This window comes from Astatotilapia calliptera, chromosome 17, assembly GCF_900246225.1.
Source record: "Astatotilapia calliptera chromosome 17, fAstCal1.2, whole genome shotgun sequence".
NCBI lineage: Eukaryota > Metazoa > Chordata > Actinopteri > Cichliformes > Cichlidae > Astatotilapia > Astatotilapia calliptera.
The window spans coordinates 30,901,578-30,925,371 of record NC_039318.1 but is presented as its reverse complement, the minus strand read 5'-3'; the positions used below and the strand labels follow the sequence as shown (position 1 = coordinate 30,925,371).

Below are 23,794 nucleotides of genomic sequence, written 5' to 3'. Positions count from 1 at the left end.
TTCTTAAATGTTAGAAGTACCTACTATTCTATATTTACTACTATACTTGCTACAACTTTTTTGAAGCTGGTACTTTTTCTAATGAAATCAATGGACAGATGTATTTTGCTGACATGTCACATTTAAAAATGACAAATGTGACTACTGATCTGCAAAACAAATGATGGCTTTCTAGTAAAGTGGCTTTTTTAGTAGCTTTACTTCCCTGAACTATATTTCTAACACTAGAAGCATTTCAGCTACTTCCAGTGGGAAGTAAACGGTATTTTGTAAAGCTAGTTCAAAGCAGTTTTTCCATCAGTGCCTGTTGAGCGCTGATCTCTTGACACGGTTCAATGTCTTTATAAACACACATCAGACACAATAGACAGTCCCATCAGTTGTTTCATGTAACTCCAAAAATCAACAGGTGTCTGCAGCGCACAAAGAAACACCAGAGAAAAAATTTAGTCACCCCCCCCCCCCTTTTTTTTTTTTAGAGTGGATTTATGGATTTAGCAAAGGGGTCTTTAGAGAGAAGTGATGGCTGCTGAGAGGACTGTAAGTGCGACCTGACAGCTTCTAGAGGGGTTTTCTAAAATGGATAGTCAAATATTTAGTTATAGTGAAAATTCTCTGACTTATACACTGTGTAATCTTTGCTGGGAGTGTGACGATACATCCCCCAAAAAAGGACAAAAGTGAAAAATCTTTTAAAAAAAAAATAGATCCAAAAGGATATACAGAGCTCCTAGACCTCTCTCTCTCTCTCTCTCTCTCTCACACACACACACACACGCACACACACACACACACACACACACACACACACACACACACACACAAACACAATGTGTACTAACCAGTTTGGCTACATAGCTGACAACCAGCGAGTCAATCTTTTTCTTCCCCAGTTGAGGAAGGTGTCTGCTGAGGTGTTCTCGAAGCTTGTCAACTGTCTGGGATGCAAAAAAAATACACAAATTAACTTCTGTGCATGTATGTGTGTGAGTGTGTGTGAGTGTGTGTGAGTGCCGTCAAGCGAAAGTTGGTGTGTTTTAAGCATACTTTGCAGTGCACTCAGCAGGGTCAAAATGAGTTCACCTCGAAAGCTTCCCTCAAATATGTTATGAAATTGATTTAAGCATGGAAAGGAAAGGAAAGGAAAGGAAAGGAAAGGAAAGGAAAGGAAAGGAAAGGAAAGGAAAGGAAAGGGGTGAGCAGAGACAAAAAGAGTGAATGGCAAGAAAAGGAAAGAGATGGGCTAAAAAATGTGAAAATGGAAGAAGAGATGGAAGGCAAAAGAGAGGAAGATAGCAAGACTGGGTCATTCTAAGAATAGCTAAAAGACTGCTTGCATCTCTACAAAACTCCATTAAATTGAAGCTATCTGCTCTTTGGAAACTATGCTGAGCACAGGGAAAACTAGGCGATATGAAATTGTCCATCAAACGATGTACTGTGGGGGGAAAAAATGCAGGACAGGGACCTTAAGATGGCCCTTTTTTAAAGTGTTGACTCATCTGAAGCAGAACGGGAACTTCACCTTAAAGATGACTATGGAGGACAATAATTGGTTGTCAGCATTTCACTATAGATTTTTGGTGGCCTGTATGTCAACCTACAGTGTAGGAAAAAAAAATACTACAAGGAGATGTTAAGCTGTAAAATAAACAATCTGAGACTTTCACATGCATTTTACAATCAACTTGTTTTTTACTATACACCAGTATAGTTAGTGTTGGCAGGGGGATAACACATCTATTACACATCTGAACAGATCAGATGCAGATCAGGACGATACTGTTGACACATGCTTTACCAACTAAGCCTCTGCTGCAAATATACACTCATGGACCACTTAATTAGGTAAAGCTGTGGAATTTCTTGTTAATCTAAATGTCTAATCAGTTGATGCTGCTGAAGTTGAACATTTAAGTGACAGTGGGATTGGCCTGTGTGAGGCTAATCCCACTGTCACTTAAAGTCACTGTAAACCCAAGAGATGGACCTACTGGGACCATCTCTTGGGTTTACAGAAAAAGTCCAAAAAAAAAAAAAAAGCAGCAGTTCTCTAGATACTAGAGGTCAGAGAAGAATGGGCAGACTGCTTTGACCTCAAAATAAATAACTCAATTAAGTAATCAAGGCATGCAGAAGAGCACATCTTAATGGACAACAAGTCAAACCTTGAAGCAGATGGGCTACAGCAGCAGAAGACCACACCACTGTCGTCAAAGAACGGGAAATTTAGGTTATAATTTGCACAGGCTCACCAAAATTGGGCAATGACTGTAAAAATGTTTTCTGATCTGATGAGCCTCAAGTTCTTCTGCAAGGATTTAGTGCAAACAACAGGAAAGCATGGATCACTCCTCCCTTGTATAAGTGGTTCAGCCTGATGGCGGTGGTGTAACAGTGTGGTCTTATTTGATTTTAGAAATACACTCCTAAAACCTCATTAAAAGATCATGACGAACAAACCAAGGAAAAAGGATCTCCCCGAACTGTTTCCTCAAATTTAGAGACACACTTTTTTAACCCTCTCGAGGCAGGCGTTGCAGATTTGTAACAGTTAAAAACTAACAACCTGATTACCCCGCATACATATTTTATGAGTTTTTTTTACTCAGAAGTACCACTGCAGGACTTGGTTGTGCATTAGCAACAAAAAGTTTAATTTGAGCCTGAGAGGGTTAAATATCACCGTCTGCGTAGTAACATTAAGCTTCTTTTTGGTAGTAACTGAAACTCCCCAGCAAAAATACATCAAACGTACTTCTGGACATGAAGTCCACTTTATTTGTATGTCTGCGAAGATGCAGCTATTGACCGCTCACTCACCAGGCCTATGAATGCCCTCTGTTGATGATCCTCCTCCTGGAAAAGCGGCACCAGCTTCTTATCTAGAAGAGAGCAGGCAATAGTGAAACGTGTGCGCATAAAAGGGGCGTTTGAAGATAGCTTTGATGCTGAAGCGATGCCAAATTAATCAAGCGCAGGTAGGCACGTATGTGAGTCCTGGAACATCATTAAACAAGCCATCAGTAGAAATGTAAGAAACCAAAAAGTCTGATTTCTTCATGGCTTTTAAATTTATAATAAAAAAAGAAGCTGAATATAAGATATTAATAGATTCTTTTTGAGCATTTTTTGCTTTAAAAATAAATCCCAAACCTTTGGGGGTTAAGAAGCTGCAGTCCCGCCATGTGTGTGTGTGTGTGAGTGCGAGAGTATTTTGGCATGGTGAAGTTGTTTCATGTCAATCTCACAAAAGTGGACCACACTGCAGCTTTAGATGAATTATTACATGCGTGCATACACAAATACACACATCTTTTGATCCATTTCACACATGCAAGAAGTGAACTTTTTGATGTTACAGCAAAAAATGTTTTTTACAGATGTGAAAAAAAAGTGCTTGCAATGCACAGCAAACCTGCAGACTGTGCTGCCAGGTTCAATGTACGCCTTTTATCAGTTCAAAGCAATCAGCTGTTTTACATGTAGGCCGTGACCCTGAATTGAATAAGTGGATGGTTTAGATGGGGTCCCATAATAAACTATACTGCTGACATAATCATCAACAATACTGACACTGGAAATTAATTCGTGAAGAGTCGTTTGAATTTAGTCTCTTTGGTTTTGCATCAGTTAGTGATCTCAATATATTCTTTTGTATTTTCTTCGAGATCATCAAATTTTAATATAACTTGATTAAATATAAAATGCCAATTTTAAATGATCTCATTTATTAAAGGAAAAAATCCAAATCCACCTAGACCTGTATGAAAAAGAACCCGACCCACATGGTGTTAAATTTTAACTTCGTGACTCTCCTGGCCAAAAATAATTCTTTAAAATTATAATGTTTTAATACTGATAGAAAGCTTGGAAAAATGAGCCACATATTATCATATGTGTGTATTTAATTTCTATAAATATTTGATATCATGACATCCCTGCTCACAAGGAAACTGTACGAGTCCAGCCAGATCAATACTGCCATCCCTTAAACCACACTTTAGCATGAATAGTTCAGTTTTACTGGATCTCAGTGCAGCATTTGACACAGTTGACCACAACATATTACTCAAACGACTGGAGAACTGGGCAGGTCGTTCAGGAACTGTACTAAACTGGTTCAAAACATACTTAGAAAACAGGAAATACTTTGTATCAATAGGTAACTTCACATCTGAGCACACAAGTATCGCATGTGGAGTTCCCCAAGGTTCCATCTTGGGACCCCCTCTGTTTAACATTTACATGCTCCCACTGGCACAGATTATAAAGAACAACAAAATAAACTATCACAGCTATGCAGATGACACACAAATATACATCACAATGTCACCAGGAGACCGAGGCCCTGTACAGGCTCTTGGTAAATGCATTGAGGAAATTAATGACTGGTTGTGCCACAATTTTCTCCAGCTAAACAAAAACAAAACTGAGGTAATAGTCTTTGGCGCCAAAGAAAAACGATTACAGGTCACCAGAGAACTTCAATCTATACACCTAAAAACCACAAACCAGGCGAGAAATTTGGGTGTAGTGATGGATGCAGACCTAAACTTAGAAAAACACATTAAGACAATAACAAAATCAGCTTACTATCACCTCAAGAATATATCAAGGATAAAAGATCTGATGTCTCAACAGGACGTGGTAAAACTAGTCCATGCATTCATCTTTAGTAGGCTTGATTACTGTAACAGCATCTTTACAGGTCTACCTAAAAAATCAGTCAGACAACTACAGCTCATTCAGAACTCTGCTGCTCGAGTCCTCACTAAGACCAAAAAAGTGGACCACATCAGTCCAGCTCTGAGGTCTTTACACTGGCTGCCTGTCCGTCAGAGGATAGACTTTAAAGTTCTGATGCTGGTCTATAAAGCTCTGAATGGTTTAGGACCAAAATACATCAGTGACCTCCTGACCCAGTATGAACCTTCCAGATCCCTCAGGTCATCTGGATCCGGTTTTTTATCAGTTCCCAGAGTCAGAACCAGACACGGAGAAGCTGCATTCAGCTTTTATGCTCATTATATCTGGAACAAACTCCCAGAAAGCCTCAGATCAGCTGAAACACTCAGTTTATTTAAATCCAGGTTGAAGACTCACCTGTTCTCAGCTGCATTTAAATAAAGCACCAAATCCACACTTTTAAGCTTAAATTTCAAAACTAACATTTTAACTACTGATTTTATCTACTGTTTTTTTTAAATCAATTTTAAATCATGCTTTTTATTTCTTTTTAATGTCTCTGTAAAGCACTTTGAATCACCTTGTTGTTGAATTGTGCTATATAAATAAACTTGCCTTGCCTTGAATCAGATAAAAAGAGGTAAACTGGAGAATAGTATCTGTGCACATAAATCTGCATCACTAATTCAATGCAATAAAATTTAAAAAAAAGTTTAAAACGTCTTCTATCAATGCAACAAAATCCAGCAGTCATGATCGCCCACATAACAGATTTAATAAAATACCAAATCATAAACTATTTACAGTGAAATTAGCTTCTTACAAGTATGCTATTATTTACACGTTAAAACAGGAACACAATCATATGTGTGTTTTAAAAATCAATCTGAGGGAGGATGTGGGTATATTATCCGTGTGTGTGTTTTTGTGTGGAGAACGTCCTGTGTTGTGTCTGACAGGTAACAGCTGCACTGGAGCTACGTGCGTCATACTGCATATGAGAGACACGTGACAAGGGAAAGAAAATAAGGGAGAAAGCGGGATATGCAAGTACCAAGCTCCTCAGTGTTATGTAATCATGTATAGCATTCTTTCTCTTGGCTTTTCTTTTTCTTTCTTTCTTTGCTTTTCTGCCTCCTTCGTCTCTGTCTCATTCCAAGATAAATTAGTGAGGTAGTTTTGTTTAGCCACACACTCCAGTGAGCGTGAATAGAGCCTCATAAGAATACACAAGCCCAAATATACTCACACACAGTATAGAGTTACATTATAAGTCTATGTTTGAGTATTTATTATGTCCATGCTGCAGTATGTCTGTGTACTTGTGTATGTTGTGGGTCTGTGTGCGACATCAGTGTGCTTATGCCATCTTACCAAGACTCCAGGTGTCCACCATTGATAGAACTCTACAAAATAAGAAGCAAAGCTTTTTGTGAAAACAATCCCTCAAGCCAGCATTATAATAAGAGTCTTACATTTTATGCTGTAAGCTGAGGAGGGAGTATAATTCTACATTTGCTGCAGTGTGCAGCAAAAACTATGAAAGCAAAAAGTTTGTAAGCAGGTTCCAGAGTTTTGCCTGGGGGAAGCTAATTATAAACCAAAAAGGTGTTTGGTTGGCTCTCTGAAACAAACAGAGCAGGCTTTTAAACTATGGTGCATGCAGGTATGTGTCCACTTTCAGTCATCATCAAATGGTAAAGGGCTGTAGTTATGATTTCACTTTCTGGCTATGCAGACTTCTTTTATTCCTGCTAAGTGGTTACATTTGTGCCAAAAATAACTATAAAGCTTGGATGCTGTGTGCTTGAAGTTCGAAGCTTGAAGTTCAAAGAGAGGTTGATTAGTAAAAGAGTGGACATTATGATTGGTGAACTAAATGTTTTCTACAGCTGTCTCAGAACCGTATCGATCACACTATTACTGGTGTTACTTTCACACAGAGCAAAGTGACTATATCAGGTTTGTTATTCCATACTGAAATACAGCCCTGGGGTTTTCTAGTTTACTCTGACTTGGATTATAGCAACTAAACTTCTCACATCCAATTCTGAGAAGAGGCTCCCAAGGGGTCCTAAAAGTTACGAATGGAAAATCAGACACAACCCCAGTTCAGAAAATGTTGGGACACTATGTAACGTGCAAATAAAACAGAATGCAGTGATTTGCAAATCTCACAAACCCATATGTTATTCAGAAAAGGACGCGGGAAATATATATGAAATTGTTAAACTAAGAATATCAAATGTGGTACTGAAAAGAGTCAGTTGCAAGAACATTTTACAGCTAATTAGGTCAACTGGACAAAGTCAGATGATTGGGTATAACGAGAGCATCTTAGAGAGGCAGAGTTTATCAGAAGTGAAGATAGGCGGTGAAGCTCTGCCTATCAGCAAAAACCTGTGTTTACATCTTATGAAGCAATTTCCGAATAGCATTATTTAATGTAAAATTGCAAAAAACTCTGAATATCTCATTAGCTACAGTGCATAAATATTAAGATTCAGAGAATCTGTAGAAATCTCTGTACGAGCCAGATGCAGGTTAAAGCTCTATCATGCAAAGAAGAAGCCATACGTGAGCATGATCCAGAAACTCTGTTGTCTTCTTGGGGCCGAAGCTCATTTAAAATGAACTGAGGCAAACTGGTAAACTGATTTGAGGTCGGACAAATCGAAATTTAATTCGTCCTCAGCAATCAAGCAGAGAAGGACCATCCAGCTTGTTTTCAGCCCTCAGTTCAAAAGCCTGAATCTCTTATGGTATTATTTCTCATGGGGTATAATAGTGATATAGAATTGGCAGCTTGCACATCTGGAAATGCACCATCATGGTGAAATGTATATACATGTATTATAGTTACACATGCTCCCATCCAGTTAATTTTTCCCTTTTTTCAAGGAAGCCCTTGTATGTTTCAGCAAGACAATGTTAAACTACAACATACTACAACAGAATGGTTTACTAGTAATAGTTTCACCAGCTCATAAATGTGATAAAGAACACCCAGGACTGTTGAGCAGCTAGAATCCTCTATCAGATAAAAATGCGATAACATTCCTCTCCTAAAAGTCATGCAGCTGGTCCTCTCAGCTCTCAGATGTTTACAGGCTGTTGTTAAAAGAAGAGGGGATGCTACAGAGTGGTAAACATGGCACCGTCTCAACTGTTTTAAATTGTGTTCCTGCCATTAAATTCATGTTTCTTTTGTTGTTGTTTTTTATTTGTACATTTTGGTATGTTTTCTATGTTCTACTGTGAATAATTTGGAAATCATTGCATCCTGTTTTTAGTTACATTTTACTCAGTGTCAACCATGCATGCATCATAAAACAGGAAGGTTTTCATTATCTGGCAAAGTATTCCAGAAGTTGGAAGTCCAATGTTTGTTGTACCTTTCTAAACAAAGGAAGACTTAAGCTTTCCCATATGTTAATGTTAAGTGAGTAGATCAGTGAGGTACTTAGGAGTTTTACAGGCAAGTTATCTGCTTTCATAGTCTAATGTTAAAACAACGGGTTGTCGATGCAGGGATCTTGTCATGGAAAAAGATGCTGGGTGAGAGCACAACTCTGGCGGCAAAGGCTTAGCACAGACTGCTTGTCCTATTTAAGTGGGACACATTTGTGGGACTATAAATTAAGTCTTTAATAAATTAGGCCAGAGATCTGATAAGAGTGCAGTCTTTAGGGGTTGTGTTTGATTGGAACAAGTGGGCTTAGAGCTAACTGGCACTGAGCATTGATAGGGACCTAAATAAACATTGTTTGTTCAGGTCGAATAAGCAATTATACCAGCCACATCCTTGAAAGATGAGCGCATTTCAAGTTTTTTTTGTTTTTTTTGGCAATAACCTGGAGCTGTGTGCCAGTTTTTGTAGCTATTGTGACAAGTGCTGTAATTTGAGACAATTTCAAACTCGATTTTAACAACCAATCACAGCTACCCCATCAGGCCAATCAGCCTATGCTTGTGAAAACTAAGGGCACAGTGCTTGAAAACATTCATTACAATGAAACCACTGTAAAATGTTGACCTGGGAGCACCTCATTAGAGATAAATGTGCCTAATTTCAGAACTCATTGTTAAAAACACTGGAACATAATGCAGAGGTGCCCCCCTCCTCTCGTTTCAGGACTGTGAGTCTGCAGCATATTTCTTAACAAATCTCATGTGGGAGGCAGACCTACTTCTTTGTGTTCTCCTCTATGTGATTCATCTGGCTGGAGGGTCTCCTCTCGGACCTCTGAAACAAACACCCATCATGAGAGACGCTGAAAATACGCTTCCATTGTTTCACAAAATACCCCACCGGTATTTTGACAAGGACGTGCACATTTTCTCACATGCATTCACACCCACACATCAAAGATCATGTTTGAACAGTTACCAGAGATCAGATGCATTTCATGTACATGCAGATACATGGGTGATTAACGGTCAATCAGTACATGGGATGTTTTGGCATGCACATACACCCACACTCACCATTTTGTCCCAGTCGGCCTGCATGTGTGAGGTTCTGTATCGGGGGTTGGGATCGGCATCGAGATATTTTGTCCTCTCTGTGTTCCACTGCAGCTCTGACCAGAAGCCCTGGAGACTCCTGGCCTGCTCACAGATGTACACAGAAGCAAGCGGCACCGCAACAGCGACAAAGCAAGGGCAAAACAATCGAGGATAATTACATCGGAGCGGTGCACGCTGTTTTACATATAAATGTATTATGGACATCTGCATTAATTTCAGTGATTTGTATTTGTATGGGTAATATTTAATGCAACACACAATCTCTCAATTTAATCGCTTTTTTAAAGTTTAGTTTTATTAAATGTTTCTCAAAACAAAACTGTGCTGCTCAATGTCATGTTGTTTCAAAATAACTCCAGGACTTCAAGTGTGAGAAATGTGTTATTACCTTCCCTTTGAAGGTAGATTCAGTTTGAATCTCTGTGGTACAAAACACACCAGGAACCTTCAGCAAACATTCTGGCACCTCCTAGAGCACAAATACAAAAAAAGTCTATGGCTCAAAAGCAAGTGCGTCCACTGCATTTAAATCAATACTAACAGTACTGTGCAAAAGTCTTGTGGCCGGTCAGTTATTTATATTTTGCTTCCAAGGGGCCAGGCCTGCTTGGAATTTTTAAAAGAGTGATCTTCTTTGGACATTAGGTGCATTTTCACTGATTTTCAGTCCATCATTTTCAGAGAAGTGGGTTTTTTTGTGTCCTAAAAAAGTTCAGGAAACCAGACAACGGCAGTAGATAGTATCTGAAAATCATGTCCTTAAGAACTCCATCCTATGTCACCCGAGACTTTACACGGTTCCAGTGAGATCCAAAGATCCAAAGAGGTCTGGCCCTTCAGTGGATCCATCTACTGTTTGCTGAAACCTCAACAGAAATGATCTCAGCTGACAAGAAGCCATTCTTAAGAAACGAAAACAAGGAGAAAAGGCTGAGGTATGCCAAATTACACAATCAGTGGAGAAAGCAGTGTAGATTAGAAATGCAGTGGAAACAGATGTGTAAATAAAACTGAATCATTTCTTTCCCAAATCTTTATCAGTATGTACAGAGAAGGTCAGGAGAGAGGTACAACAGGGAGTGTCTATGATCATCTGTGAAACACAGTGGAAGCTCTGTTATGGTTTGAGGCCAGAGGTGTCAGGTATCATGTCAAAACTGATGGAATGATGAACACAATGTACCATCATCATTTTGATCCACCATGCAATACCTAGAAAACGTCTGATTGCCAACTCCATCATATTTCAGCATTGCAATGATCCCAAACACACTGCCAATACAGTAAATAATGTAATACCTGGGTAAAAAAACCCCACAATCACACACTATGGAACACTATCAGTCATGGATCGGCCTCACCAGAGCCCAGACCTCAGCATTACTGAAGTAGTGTGGATCATCTTGACTTGCAGAGAACCAAACAAAAGGTAGCAAACATCAAAGAAGAGCTTTGAATTTCCTTTACGAAGCCTGGAGAACTATTCCTGAGGACTAATTAAAGAAAATACAAGAAAGCTTGCCCAAGAGAGTTCAGGCTGTGTTGATGTTGACTTTCAAGCTTGTTAGATTTGTACAAACTGTGTTTTTACCTTTTCCATCTATGTTGACGTTTCAATAAATACCACAATACAAAGAAATTTGCAGAGGGGTAGAGGGTGCTGAAGATTTTGTATAGTACTGTACATTGAGTTGCCACTTTCAATTGCAAATGTCAAGGTATTGCTTGTACAAAGTTATGTATATATGTGTGGTACCTTCTTGTCGAATACAGAGGAGTAAGGCAGGATTTTATCCAAGCTGAGAGCCTTCTCGTAGCTTATTCTGTACAACGAGGCTGTGTGTGAGAGGCAGACAGACAGGCCATCAGAGACAGAACAGACAAACTCGCTTTTAAACATGTAGAGTGTTTTATCTAGGCATAGTTAGAAGGTAAATGAGGCACTTCAGCCCATGCCTCACCCCTATCAATAGGATATATGAGTGATGACAATGTACTAATGTATCTTTTATTAGGTCACAATTATTGTCTTCCTATACTATATGATAACACCTAAGTTAATATTATTTCTTAATACAACAGCAAGGTGAAATAGTTATTGCAGTGCCAATTAAATGCAAATGTATGCAGCCAGCTGCTTACAATCCAAGGCAGTCGTTGACTCTCTGGGTGATGTTTTAAATATGAAAATATCATCACATACTATTCCAAGGATTTCTTTACAGGGAATGCCAAATATGTTGTTAGTCAGCTTGGACTTAACCATATTTGCAGTAGTCTGTGCAAACTATGTGTCTGTGAGGTTTCAGAGAAGTCAAAACTATTTTCAAACTCTACATATCTGCGTGTGGCGCCACTGGCACCAAAGCCAAACAAAACTGATGAAACCATTCATCTTAGTGCAGATAAGATGCAAACAATCTACAGTCACAAACAGAAAGACACATAAAAAGGTAAGAGAGCAGTGAGACTCCAAAAGAAAGGAGAAGTGATACTCAGGAGAACTGTGTACTCATTCTCCAGCTGCCACTGACCTAAAATAAACTCCTGGATCTGATCAAAAGATTCAAAGGTGTTCACGTTGTCACACAGCCATTCAATAACCTAGAGACATGATAAAAACACAAGGAGACGATACCAGTAAAAGATTAGTTTCTAGTTCTGCTGTTCATGTATATTTCAACAGTGACCTCAAAAAGTGACAGGTAATTTTCTCCTATCCCCTAAAGGAATGGTTCAACATTTGTGAACAGTTAATTGATGGGAGTGATACCGGAAGTTAGCAGAGAGGTCGTTAGCTTCAAAAGTCATTTTAAAAGTAACCAAACACCTGTCTTGTCCTGGCTTCTCATCGCTCGTTAGCTGATTACTTAAAAAAGCTGCAATCTCCTGGACTAAAAATTAGTCTAAAGTTGTAACCTCCCATTTTAAAATGCTCAAATTTACAAAAGAAATAAACATGTTTAAAGTGTGATTTAAAGTTTATTAAGATACAAAATGTACTATTGAGGTCACAGCCCTCACAAGAAGCTGTTAATTGTCTGCTTAGGTGTCACCTCTGCTAATTCTCTGGTATTAAGTCTCTGAACTGGGCCTTCTAGAGTATATATTTAATACAAATGTCTGGTAAAAAAATATGCCTTGTAGTTCACTGTAACAGCGAGTTTGTTTTTTTGTGAGGTAGATTCTAATATTTTATCTGTATGCTAGTAATCATTAGCAAGTACCTCTAGCTCTGTAAAACACCCATATGGTGTGTTAATGCACCATGCTAACCAAGCTAGGCAGTGTTAGCTAACAACTTAAGTAAGGTGAACTGATAAATAGCTCCTCAGGTAATTCAGAGCAAGAACGCAAATTAGCTAAGCATACTTCTGATGTTTTTTATAGCTCCAAAACCTGTGGCACTGTTATAAGAAGAGGCCAAAAGGTCAGTAGACATAATAAGGGCTAATTAACAAATGCTAGGACGTTAGTGGTAGCGGTGTGCAATACTGCAAATTTTAGTGTCTATTCCATGCCAAGTAAACACAGGGGCCAGTATTAGCCATACCAATTCTTTTAACCTATAAACGCAGCTAGGAGAGAGCAATGCGTCGAGATTTATGATATGAATTTGCAAATTCTGAACTCATTTTAATTACCACTAAACTGCGATGGCCACTTTCCACAATAATTAGCTAACACAACATAGTTTCATTAACACGCCCTATGCTGAAGAGGGAAGCACTTCAGCATTTTACATTTGTGAGCATCCTGATGTCAGCTGGGTACTGTGTTTGATAATAGCTGGTGACAGCTGTAATCACAGATAATAATTTTTTGTATGATCTTGCTTTGATGTATAAAGACCCTCGCCCTGTAGCATAAGTCAGAGCTGAAGTAAAGTCAGAAGACAAGTTAGAAACAGAGTAACTTCATTTATGTAGTATTCCCAGTATTAAAGTTTCAAACTCTATGAACATTTTATGCCACTTTATCAAAGCCTCGACTACACTGGTGCAGAGTCTACAAAGGATATAAAAGTTCTGTATGGTGTCCAATTTCCCACTGATAGCTTGCACTAATGAAGCTGGCGACTCATTTAACCTCTAAAGAAAGAATTTATGACAATCTAGAACATCTTAATTTAGTAGTAACACTGATACAGTCTGAGTCACAGCACCGTGCCAAAACAAAACACTTTCTCCCTTTCTCTCTGTCTTTAACTCTGTTTGATCTCTGCCCACTTCTCTTCTCTCCCATTTCATTACAGCATCCCATCTTTTCTGTCTTTCTCTCTGTCTTCTTCCCTCTGGCTAACCGGCTTCCAACTCAAGGTTGACACCTACCGCATTTACACCAAAGTGCAGAAATAGCGCCTTTTCCTACATTTATCTACTCACTTCTTCTCAGTTGTACATCTTTAGTTCTTTAGGGAAATTGCCTAACACTGACCTTGAATGTTTACTTATTCAAACAGCTGCATTCTCCACTTTGTTGCCTATTTATCTTGTCTTTTTTGTGCGTTCTCCACTTCAAGGAGAACTTATTGATCTTGTAAGTTTGTTTAAGACCCAATAAAAATCAATGACTATTCTCCTCCTGAACTTATGTTCTACAAAAAGACAGTCATTTTGTTTTAAATGTGCTGGAAAACAAAGATGATGTTCTGCAGAGCTAAACTAAACTAAACTCAATTATTCTATGTGCATCCGCACCTTTAGCTCCAGGTTTGGGTCAGTTCCCATGTAAACCAGCAGGCAGTGGAGGGCAGCCAGGCGCTGAGGGTCAGCCTTACTGCTGGGACACCTTGAATGCAGGTGACATATAATAAATACACCATAATATAGAAAAAAGCATATACAAACACACAGGCAGAGAGCCAGCAGTCAGGTACTACAATGTGATGTATGCATGCTGTTAAAAAAGTGGATTTAAGTTTCAAAAGTGAACAGAATGAAAAATTGTCCACTAAACAAAAAGGGAAAAGAGCCATTGCTGCATCTTTATCGAGCTAGGAGGTGACTCCTGGCGAAAGTTCAAGTAAATGCTAAATTTATTTCAGAAAGACACTGCAGGTGTACACACACAAAAGCCTGTCTGCTACCTTCCTGCCTATATCTTCTCCTATGCACTCCTCTTCCTCTTCTAAGTTTTGAGTCATGCCCACCTAGAATTTGTGTCTGAACGCAGGATCTTCAGCAGGTAGGCGGGGCTGAGCTCGGCACTGTGAATCCTGCCGGTGGCCTGGTCCAGCAGACAAGCGCTGGACTCATCCTCTGCATGCAAAACTGTGATGTTGGCTGACTGACACTGCAGGCCCAGGTTCACATCACGACCTGCATGTTGTGGAGTCAGACAGACAGAGAACAAGGCATAGACACCGAGTTAAATCATCTTATTTTGAGGCGCACGTCTTATTGACAGATAAGGCAGCTTCCTCCTTTAAAAGTCATGTGAGAAATAAACAAGAATATATTACAGAGGGGAAAGAAAGAAAAAAATGTTACTTCTGCCACTGCTTAGCATAGGCACTATTTCTTTCGACAAAACTTGCCTTACCAGAGAGAAAGAGGGAGTGACAGAGCATCTCCTGCTGCCTGGTGTTGATACAGTGGAGGAAATAACCCTGCAGGTATACCAGGATGTAGTAACCTATATAAAAAAAACACACAGCATCACTGTCAGTTAGTATGCTTCAGGCACACCAGGCATTTCTTGGGCTCTGTGCAGATAAACACATTCATCTATATTTGGTGTCCCTGTGTTTCTATTTGAAATTCAACCTAAAAACTCACAAATATTAGGATGCAGATATGTGTGTGTGTGTGTGTGTGTGTGTGTGTGTGTGTGTGTGTGTGTGTGTGTGTGTGTGTGTGTGTGTGTGTGTGTGTGTGTGTGTGTGTGTGTGTATTATATAGATGTGTGCGCAATGACCTATGGGAATGAAGAGCGGATGGAGCTGGGTGGCTTTCTGTGGCGATGCATCACTGCCCAGAGACACCCTGAACTTCTTGCTGCAGTCTGCAGGAAGTTAAAAAAAAACCACATTTGTCTCCGTGTGCTCGAGATAAAAACTGTAAAAGAGGCAGTAACAGATAGGGAGGGGAAAATTAGGAGCTAGCACAGACACACCTTTGTGAACTAAAACCACGGTGTAGAGAAGTTCGTGTTTGTCTTGAAGAGGCTGGGTATAGCACACACACATGCTTCCTAAGAGTTAAGCACAGAACAGGGAAGTTACAGATCAAACCGTGGCATTATTCATGATAACCAATGGAAAAATTAGATCCGATTTATCGTCATATATTATTATACCATATACTCTATTCATATTGTTAATATTTAACATTACTTACTTTTTAATAGGACAAGCAATAAGAGTGAAATACTGAGATTATATTCAGAGGTTATAGAGTCAGCCATGTAGTAATTGTAAAAATTACTCATGCCTTGTTAAAGGTTGGAATTCTGATTTTATTATATTATTTTGAAATAATTCGACCAGCACATTTCTTTGTGTAAAAAAAATAAAAAATCTAAATGAGGAGAGTGTTCACTTAATCCAAAAAGTTAAATGTATTTCTATGGATGCTTTTAAAATTCTACAAACAACATTTCAGTGCATATGCATGCCATTACGAGCTTCTTACAGTTGGCAGTATATAAAAATATACGCTTGCTGGAAACTTTATTAGGTACACCTTGCTAGTATGGGGTTGCGCCCCATTTTCACCAAGATTCAACAAGGTGATGGAAATATTCCTCAGAGGTTTTGGTCCATATTGACACGTAGTATCACACATTTGTTGCAGATTTGTCAGCTGCACATGAGTAATCTTAAATTTCACATTCATCTCCTGGTCCACCACATCCCCAAGGTGCTGTATTGGACCAAGTGACTGTGGAAGCCATTTGAGTATAATTTGAGATGATCTGAGCTTTGTGATACGTTGGAAACAGCAATGCTGAGGGAGGCCATGGTGTTTAAACAATGCTCAGTGTGCAACGAAAACACTTCCCATGTCATTACACCACCATGTTACATGTTGGTTAACCAATGTCTGACGGTACCATCCAAATGTTGCATCAGAAATAGACACTCATCAGGCCCAGCAACATTTTTCCAAATCTTGTCCAATTTTGCCTTTGCAAACACTATCCTCAGTTTCCCGTACTTAGCTGTCAGAAGAGGCACCTGCTGTGGTCTTCTGCAGCTGTAGAGTTCAGAGATGCTCTTCTGCATACCTTGGTTGTCAGTGGTGGTTTTTTTGGGGGTTTTTTATTTACTATTGCCTTCTGGTCATTCTCTTCTGACTGTTCCCATTATGATTTCTCATTTTTGTAATTATTGTGCAGCTGAACAGGTGCACCTAATAAGGTGGCCAATGAGTGTATCTAAGTGTATAACAAAATTATGTAAGACAGGTTCCAAATTAAAAGAATAAACAAGCAATCTTAAAGTTTTGCACAACATCATGCTGTCAGAAGAGCCGAACACTCTCTAGCATTGATTAAGTCTTTCGCCCCCCAAAATGATCCCACCCACCTCAGGTGTTTTGATGATGGTGGTGATGAACTAGCACTATCTAATATGTCGATACAAATTTCCAAACAGGTATTCAGTTTGGTTGCAATCTGACGGCCATAGCATATGACCACTGTCATACTTATAGGAACATTCCCTTGATGGGAGCGCTGCTATCAGCATGATGACGCTCCATCAGCATAAAAATGTTTCATCATAAGGTGAAGGTGATCACTCTGGTATAGCTGGTACCAGACTGGATTGAGCAAAGGGTTCCAGGCTTCCTTTAATTTATTACCCACCTATATACACACAAAGAAATGTACTGTTTACTACAAATTCATGCTTGAGAGAGAAATGTGTTGACCACTTTATATTCATGCTTGAGTATGAATACAAGGCTTTAACATACAGAACGAGTCTGCAGTCTGATTTTTCCCTAATTAATAGTAATGGATGAAAGTCAGTATAAGAAAGTAAATCCTGAAAGATTTACAAGCTGCTCGAGGCAGATGTTACTCTTGTATTCACATTAAAGCTCAAATAAAGCAGCTTCATTACAGTGCAGCTCATCTATAGTCAATGCGATTCTGTCCCTCTTTCTGTATGCCATTAAACCGTCTATGTTTAATCATGCAGCACAAAAAAAAAAAAAAAAAAATACAGGACAAAAATCTGAGGAGTGTGAATATAACCAGGACAGCAGCATGAGCCAGAACAGATAAATATTAAGTGAGAAGGATGACAATGATGAGAGGAACTGACAGATCGGCTGAACAAATCGGCTTTTGAATTAATCACTGGCAAAAGCATCATCAGCTGTGATGCTATTGGAAAACACCTCTGAAACTTAAGGAGGCTTGTAAGATTTACAGTCATCTCAGAAATTGGTCAGAACCTCATTATAAAGTGATCATCTCCACAAATCCTTCAATCATCACTGAAATTGTGAATTGGCCAAGATTTTTAATCCCTGGAGGTGAGCTGAGGCGGAGACTTACCTTCTTGTTTTTACAAAGAGGGATAGGAATCGCACAAATGTATCAAATTAGTCTCATAATCTGACTTTTCAATGTGAGACTAATAAGCATGTGAACAGACATGCGGTGCATGGATGTGTGTGAGGACGTCTTACCTATTTTATTTGTGAATACTTGCAACTTAACAAGCTCCTGCTCCGGCCTCTCGGTGTGATAATGGTCGAAACCGAGATTTGCAAACCTGTCATCGAGACGAACACAAACACAAAAACAATGTTCAAAAGGAATGCAGAATATAGAACCGACATATTTCTATTTTATACTCTGCTAAAAGTTGCCTTACTTGACTGTGCGGAAGGAGTTGGCAGGCAGTTCTAAAGGGAGCTCGAACTGTTATCAGAGCGGTATGTTATTTCAAAGTAAAAGCATAAACAACAAATACAGAGCACAAAGAGCGGCATGTATTAAAATATAAGACACAAAGATAGCATACCACAGTTTCACAGTTATAGCTTGGGTAAAACTGAACGCTTCGGAGCAGAAACTTTTCCTGCAAAAGACGAGCCGTACATTTTGCGTTAATCAAACAAGTCCCAGGGTATCTGTTGCCAAATTTGAATGCGAGTTTGTATGCATTGCCTTAAACGTGAGATAGTAGAGTCTTTGCGTGTGCCTGTCCCACTGGACCCAGCAAAAATCCTCCACGATTCTCTCTGCCGTTTTGGACAAACGTTCGGGGTTCATTATCACCTGGTCAACACACAAACATTTGAATTCAGCCACAATGAATTGTTAATGCAAGTCTCTGGCAGAAGACGTGCAGTGTATTTTGAGAAGGAGGTTGAAACAATATATTCTTTGCACTGTTTTGCTTATTAATTACTAAATTCGTGCACCCTTGGAAAGAATTTATGTCGCTGCAGAACTGCACAGAATTTACCAGCCATGAAATCCTGCATGCAATTTATAGCTCAGATGAGTCAACTATCTGCAAACACTTCCTTCATGAGAAAAAAAAGCAATGTGTAGCATACCACTCTATATCCCTCCTGCCTCGTTAGCATCACGTGGTAGAGATCCACATCTAAACACACAAAATGATAATTATGCAAATGGAGGAATGTACGGTAGAATATACAGTATGTATTATTTTTTATGCATTATCATAGTTCTCTCTGGATTCTTGTTACACATGCAGGCCAGCATAAGGACACAGTTGCTTACATCCATCTTCAGTGAGCAGCAGCAGATGGCTCTCCAGCACTGATCTTCTGTCAGTTTCATGATGGAGGAACTATGGGGAAAAAAAGCCACGGGAAAACTAAACGAGTGGTTTCCAACAATTTGCCAGATGAAGCTGAAAATTTGCTGCTTTTTATTCAAGGCTATGAACAAAATTGATGAAAAGGCATGACTGTAGAAGAGAAAGTGGAGAAAAGTGGGTACACTGACTTTAATTAAGTGATAGAACGTAAGCTAGAGGCCATAAAAGATATGTAGTATGACAGTCATGCCCTCTGAGCACTAACGCTTCGTAACTGCGACGTAAGCGCTTGTTTGTTAGTGAAATGTGAATGAAACACTCTTACCTGCACTTTGACTCTGAAGTCCACTGCCTTGAGGACTTTAGTGTTGTTAATAGGATGGATCTCAATCAGGAGAGTCAGGCACTTTGATACTACAAAGGTAGACAGGCTAGGGTTAATATCATTCACAGATTGAAAATGCTGTAGGAAAAGAGTGTATTTAAACTGCTTTAAGGAAGTGGTTCCCAACCTTATTCCAACTCAAGTACAAAAACTTCAGAATAAACCGTGCATAATAATTTGATATTTAAATTTAAGTTCAAAGCTGATCTTGTTTTCAGTATAAAGGAACATGTTTATGCTTTCCAGGGAAGATTATTTGACTTAAAAGTAAATGTCACTATGCTTATCTTCATTAGAAACTTTATCTTTGAGTTATTCTTAAAAGGCCATAGCAAAAAGGAGCCTATCTATAGATAGGCTTCTAATTAAGTCAACTGGACTGTTTGAATATTTTAAGAGCTGCAATGACAGCCCGTCTTATTTTAAGACATTTAATCACGTTTTCTTACAGCCATAACTATTCTAATATCTAGAAAGTTTTGATTTTAATTTAACAGGCTATTTTATGATGTTTCCCCACTAGAGGTGGGTTAAATAATCAAATATCGATAGTATAGACACCAATGGCGTATTGGTATCTATATATTGGTATTGTATTGGTATTGGATCGATACTAAGAGTGATACTTTGTTTCTATTGTTTAAGTTTAGTCTCTTTTTTAGTATTAAAAAATATACACCACATCCCTGTGTAGGTGGAGGTTGCTGTGCTTGCAGCTAGAACTATGCTGTTATAGCTATATTTAGCTAAATAGTGCTATATTAGAATGGAATGGAATAACTGTCTGAAAACGTTACTACTTGACATCTTTTTAAATCAGTTTGATCCATTTCTGAAACGCTTTCAGCTTACCATTGGCTAACAGATGAAAAATAGGTAATAAAAAGGTAATAATAAAAACTGCAGTAATAATAGTCATAGTTGTAGAATTTTAGTTGCAGAATAGTTAATGAAGCTGGCTGTTTACTGTTTGTTCCACATGATATTTCAAATGCCAAAGTTTAAGGGGTTTGGATCGTAATCTTTCCTAAGTTTTAGTGTCTGCTGTGTTTCTGTCTTTCTGTGTGTCCGTGTTTGCCGGTCATTTTTCTGTTTCAGTCATTTCCTGCTTTATTTTCTTTGAAAAATCTGCCTGTTTACTGACACACTCATCCAAAACACAGTGTTTGCTACATAGCGGATTAACAAGGGAGTAAGTCCAGGCAGCTGTTGATACACTATGGACACTTTTTGGATGCACTGCTGCAGTTATGCAACAGACGTCCCTAATTATCTCTGGTGCAAAACAAAACATCTGCACTACAACATTTTTGCTATTTTTGGATACAATACATGCTGTAGTTGAAGCAAAAACAGAGTTTGTACAAATCTAACCAACTCCAAAGTTAGTATTTGGTGTGACCACCTTCATTCTTCAACACGGACTCTTAGACAAACAGTGTAATTTTTAGGTTGAGATTTTTAGCTAGATTTTAGGCCTGGCACTTCTTCTTTTGTCTTTCACTTGTCCATTTTCTTCACATTTTATATGGACACACTGTACACTATGCTGAAATATGTCAAGTTTGCTTTTGGGGAATCAATGTGTTAATGTCTCTCAAACTGTTTTATCTTGGTTCTTTCCTGAGTTCCCTGTTATGTGTTGATAAAACAGAAGACTTTTTCTGTTTGAGTGACTCATAGGTCAGTGTTAAGTGTCTTAACAAAGACAAAATTCCTCTGAAAATGAGACGTACCAGAGTTGGACTGAGAAGCAGCTAATTTCCAAAGAAATACTTTCAAAGAGCTTTAGAAAACCTCAAGCTCAACTTAAAATTAAAAAGAAAGAAAAAAGAAAGAAAGTCTGAACTGAAATATAAAATGTAAAGAAATTACTTTTGCACATTACAATACTTTGGGTCCACTGTAATCACTAACTAAATGAAAACTGCTACAATGCTATTTTGTACCAATCATGCGTGCATGCTTGTTACTTCTCAAAAACACTTCATAAGCAAGCCACTTCACAACATACTGCACAGAGCATATTTCATTCTTTGACACAAACACGCCTTGGTGCACGTGTCCCAGTCAGTGGAGTGCAGTGTGCACTGCTTCTGCACACTACTTTATGGGGCATTATATATTAATGCTGAAATTTAGAACGGCAATGAAAAAGTCTGACAATTTATCTTGTGAATGAGTTGGCAATTCAAACACATTTTTTTGGTAAGTTTTACCTCCTGCCTTTGTCCTTCTTTTTGCAATTGTGGCATTTCCAATCCCCTGTTTTGTCTTGGCTTTTTGTCAGTTGCATGATTCTTTTTGTTAGGCTTCTAGTTGATTATCCTGCTATCTTCTGCAGGATAAAGTTTTCTTCTCATTGATAACTTTTCTAATTCAGCATCCTGAATTTGGGTCCAAATAAAATATTGTTCAGTTGTCCATACTGCTAACAATTTCAGCTAGTATCAGTTAGGCCACACTTAAATTTACTACTTTAAATGTGTACTTTTAAGCCCTCTGGCTACTGCCAAAAATAACCTCTGGGGTATTTGTACCCCTGGTTGAGAATCACTGCTTTAAGACAGGTTTAATGTCACAGTCTATGGATAAAACAGAAAAGGGATGTTACTTGGTTTGAGGCGCTCCTCTCCTCTGGCATTCTGTGCCAAGCTGACAGCTAGGAGAGAAAAAGCAAAGTTGGCATGTCACATGACTGAATTGGAACATATTTCCCACAATAATGTCTCCGGTGGTTCTTCAGGCACTAATCAGCATCCGAACAGCATCATCTCGTCTTGTACTTGTGGGTTCGTGCGTTGCATGATCTGAAACTGCTTTCTCGACACGGGCATTTAAACTTGATCTGAGTTCAAGAAGCCGGTGTTGTTGCTGATAATTCATTATCTGCACAAGACAGAGGCTCACCCAGCAGTGTCTCCTCTTTGTTCAGGGAACAGCTGCTGACACACACCTGCTTGTCAAATGTGTACAGGAGCTGTTGGGGAAAACACACATGCGCACAGTCGCATGAGAATGAGTGCATGATTGCAAAGTGTGCAAAACTTAATGGAGTAATATAGGGACACACAAACACAAACACAGTACCTTATTCTTCTTGCTGTTCGGGTCATATTTCCCAATCCTGGTGGTACCTGTTGCTCCCTATGAGAACATTAGTTCACTAATTAAAATATTACATTGTACAATCTTAATCTACCAAGAAGAAGTATTTAATTTCAGTCTGCTGTCTTCACCGCATCAGCATGTACGGAAAGTCATCCTTGACTTCTTTATTGCCATGGCCGACCCTACAGATCATCCAGACAAGACCTGCCCCGCTTCAAACCATCGATTCATTTTTCACATTTTTGCATTCAAAAGGTTTTCAATAAAAGGGCGTCTGCTCTGAAACCCAAGGTGCAACCAGGCATGCATAAAATTTCAAACCCTGCACTACAAAAAAAAAAAAGAGAGATTATTTTCCCTTTGCAGGCTGCACACTGTCTTTAACCTCCTAAACCCACACAGTCTTGGAGGGTCCATCATTAAAAATTTATGTTGTGCAGAGGAGCGTGGTTCAACACAGAAAATTATATTTTACATTCTACCGAGGAGCTCAAGATTTCCACAAAAGTACTAAATGTGTCAAGCAGATACATGGCGAAATAAAACGAATCTAGATTTCTTTGGATATTTTCCATTTGAAGATGACTGTTGGAGCCATTAAAAAAAATTACTTCTGAGATATAAATATCTGACTTAGTACGACTTCAATGAAGAACTGACACAAGCAGCTTTTAAATATATGCATAAAAATGCTGTATTTAACAGAACAGCCACTTAAGAGGTGTAGTAACCCACACAACAGTGTGTTATTTTTGGGGGGTTAGCTGACAAATGGGACATCTGGTGAGTTCAAGACAGAGCATTTGACATGCAAATGCAAATATCTTATTAGCCAATCACATTGCAGCAATTCACTTCATTTAGGCATGCAGATGTGGTCAAAGCAACCTATGAAGTTCAAACTAAGCATCAGACTGAGGAAGAAATTGATTTAAGTGACTTTAAAAGTGTTGCGGTTGCTTGTGTCAGACAGACTGGTCTGAGTATTTCAGAAAAATTGTACTGGTAAATGAATTGAAGCTTATATAGAGCTGCTTTATTCTAATTGAGCACTCAGTGCACTTTGTACTTCACTGTGCTCAAACTGCTTCCAGTCACCAGATATTAGTTCAACAGAGCACTGTTGGGATGGGGTGAAATGGGCCATTAGCATCAATTGTGTCAATACAGACCAAAATCTCTGAGTAATGTTTCCTGCAGCTTGTTGGATGAAGGCACTTGTGAAGGCAAAAATGGGGTCGGGCTCAGCACCATTAAAGCATACCTAATAAAGTGTCCAGTATGTAACATGTGCAACACATAATATGCAATGCCTTCACTGTGGG

The 23,794-nt window shown here is 38.8% G+C and overlaps 1 protein-coding gene across 3 annotated transcripts in view; it reads right to left on the bottom strand.

The window, feature by feature from the left end:
- Nucleotides 1–23,794, bottom strand: part of gsap (gamma-secretase activating protein) — a 63,816-nt gene that overhangs the window by 31,744 nt on the left and 8,278 nt on the right. For 2 of the 3 annotated variants that reach the window (XM_026146149.1, XM_026146147.1), the window contains 24 exons: nucleotides 22,449–22,505; nucleotides 22,269–22,338; nucleotides 21,973–22,020; nucleotides 19,299–19,387; nucleotides 18,934–19,003; nucleotides 18,744–18,793; nucleotides 18,349–18,459; nucleotides 18,203–18,259; nucleotides 18,053–18,099; nucleotides 17,865–17,950; nucleotides 17,731–17,733; nucleotides 15,337–15,414; nucleotides 15,139–15,225; nucleotides 14,764–14,856; nucleotides 14,372–14,540; nucleotides 13,920–14,010; nucleotides 11,754–11,823; nucleotides 10,976–11,055; nucleotides 9,608–9,688; nucleotides 9,178–9,300; nucleotides 8,880–8,935; nucleotides 6,064–6,095; nucleotides 2,824–2,885; nucleotides 843–938 (listed from right to left, as the gene is read on the bottom strand). In XM_026146149.1, the coding sequence (XP_026001934.1) occupies nucleotides 843–938; nucleotides 2,824–2,885; nucleotides 6,064–6,095; nucleotides 8,880–8,935; nucleotides 9,178–9,300; nucleotides 9,608–9,688; nucleotides 10,976–11,055; nucleotides 11,754–11,823; nucleotides 13,920–14,010; nucleotides 14,372–14,540; nucleotides 14,764–14,856; nucleotides 15,139–15,225; nucleotides 15,337–15,414; nucleotides 17,731–17,733; nucleotides 17,865–17,950; nucleotides 18,053–18,099; nucleotides 18,203–18,259; nucleotides 18,349–18,459; nucleotides 18,744–18,793; nucleotides 18,934–19,003; nucleotides 19,299–19,387; nucleotides 21,973–22,020; nucleotides 22,269–22,338; nucleotides 22,449–22,505 (1,806 nt within the window). The remainder of the gene's footprint in view (nucleotides 1–842; nucleotides 939–2,823; nucleotides 2,886–6,063; nucleotides 6,096–8,879; nucleotides 8,936–9,177; nucleotides 9,301–9,607; nucleotides 9,689–10,975; nucleotides 11,056–11,753; nucleotides 11,824–13,919; nucleotides 14,011–14,371; nucleotides 14,541–14,763; nucleotides 14,857–15,138; nucleotides 15,226–15,336; nucleotides 15,415–17,730; nucleotides 17,734–17,864; nucleotides 17,951–18,052; nucleotides 18,100–18,202; nucleotides 18,260–18,348; nucleotides 18,460–18,743; nucleotides 18,794–18,933; nucleotides 19,004–19,298; nucleotides 19,388–21,972; nucleotides 22,021–22,268; nucleotides 22,339–22,448; nucleotides 22,506–23,794) is intronic. The other variant, XM_026146148.1, reaches the window with a different exon arrangement.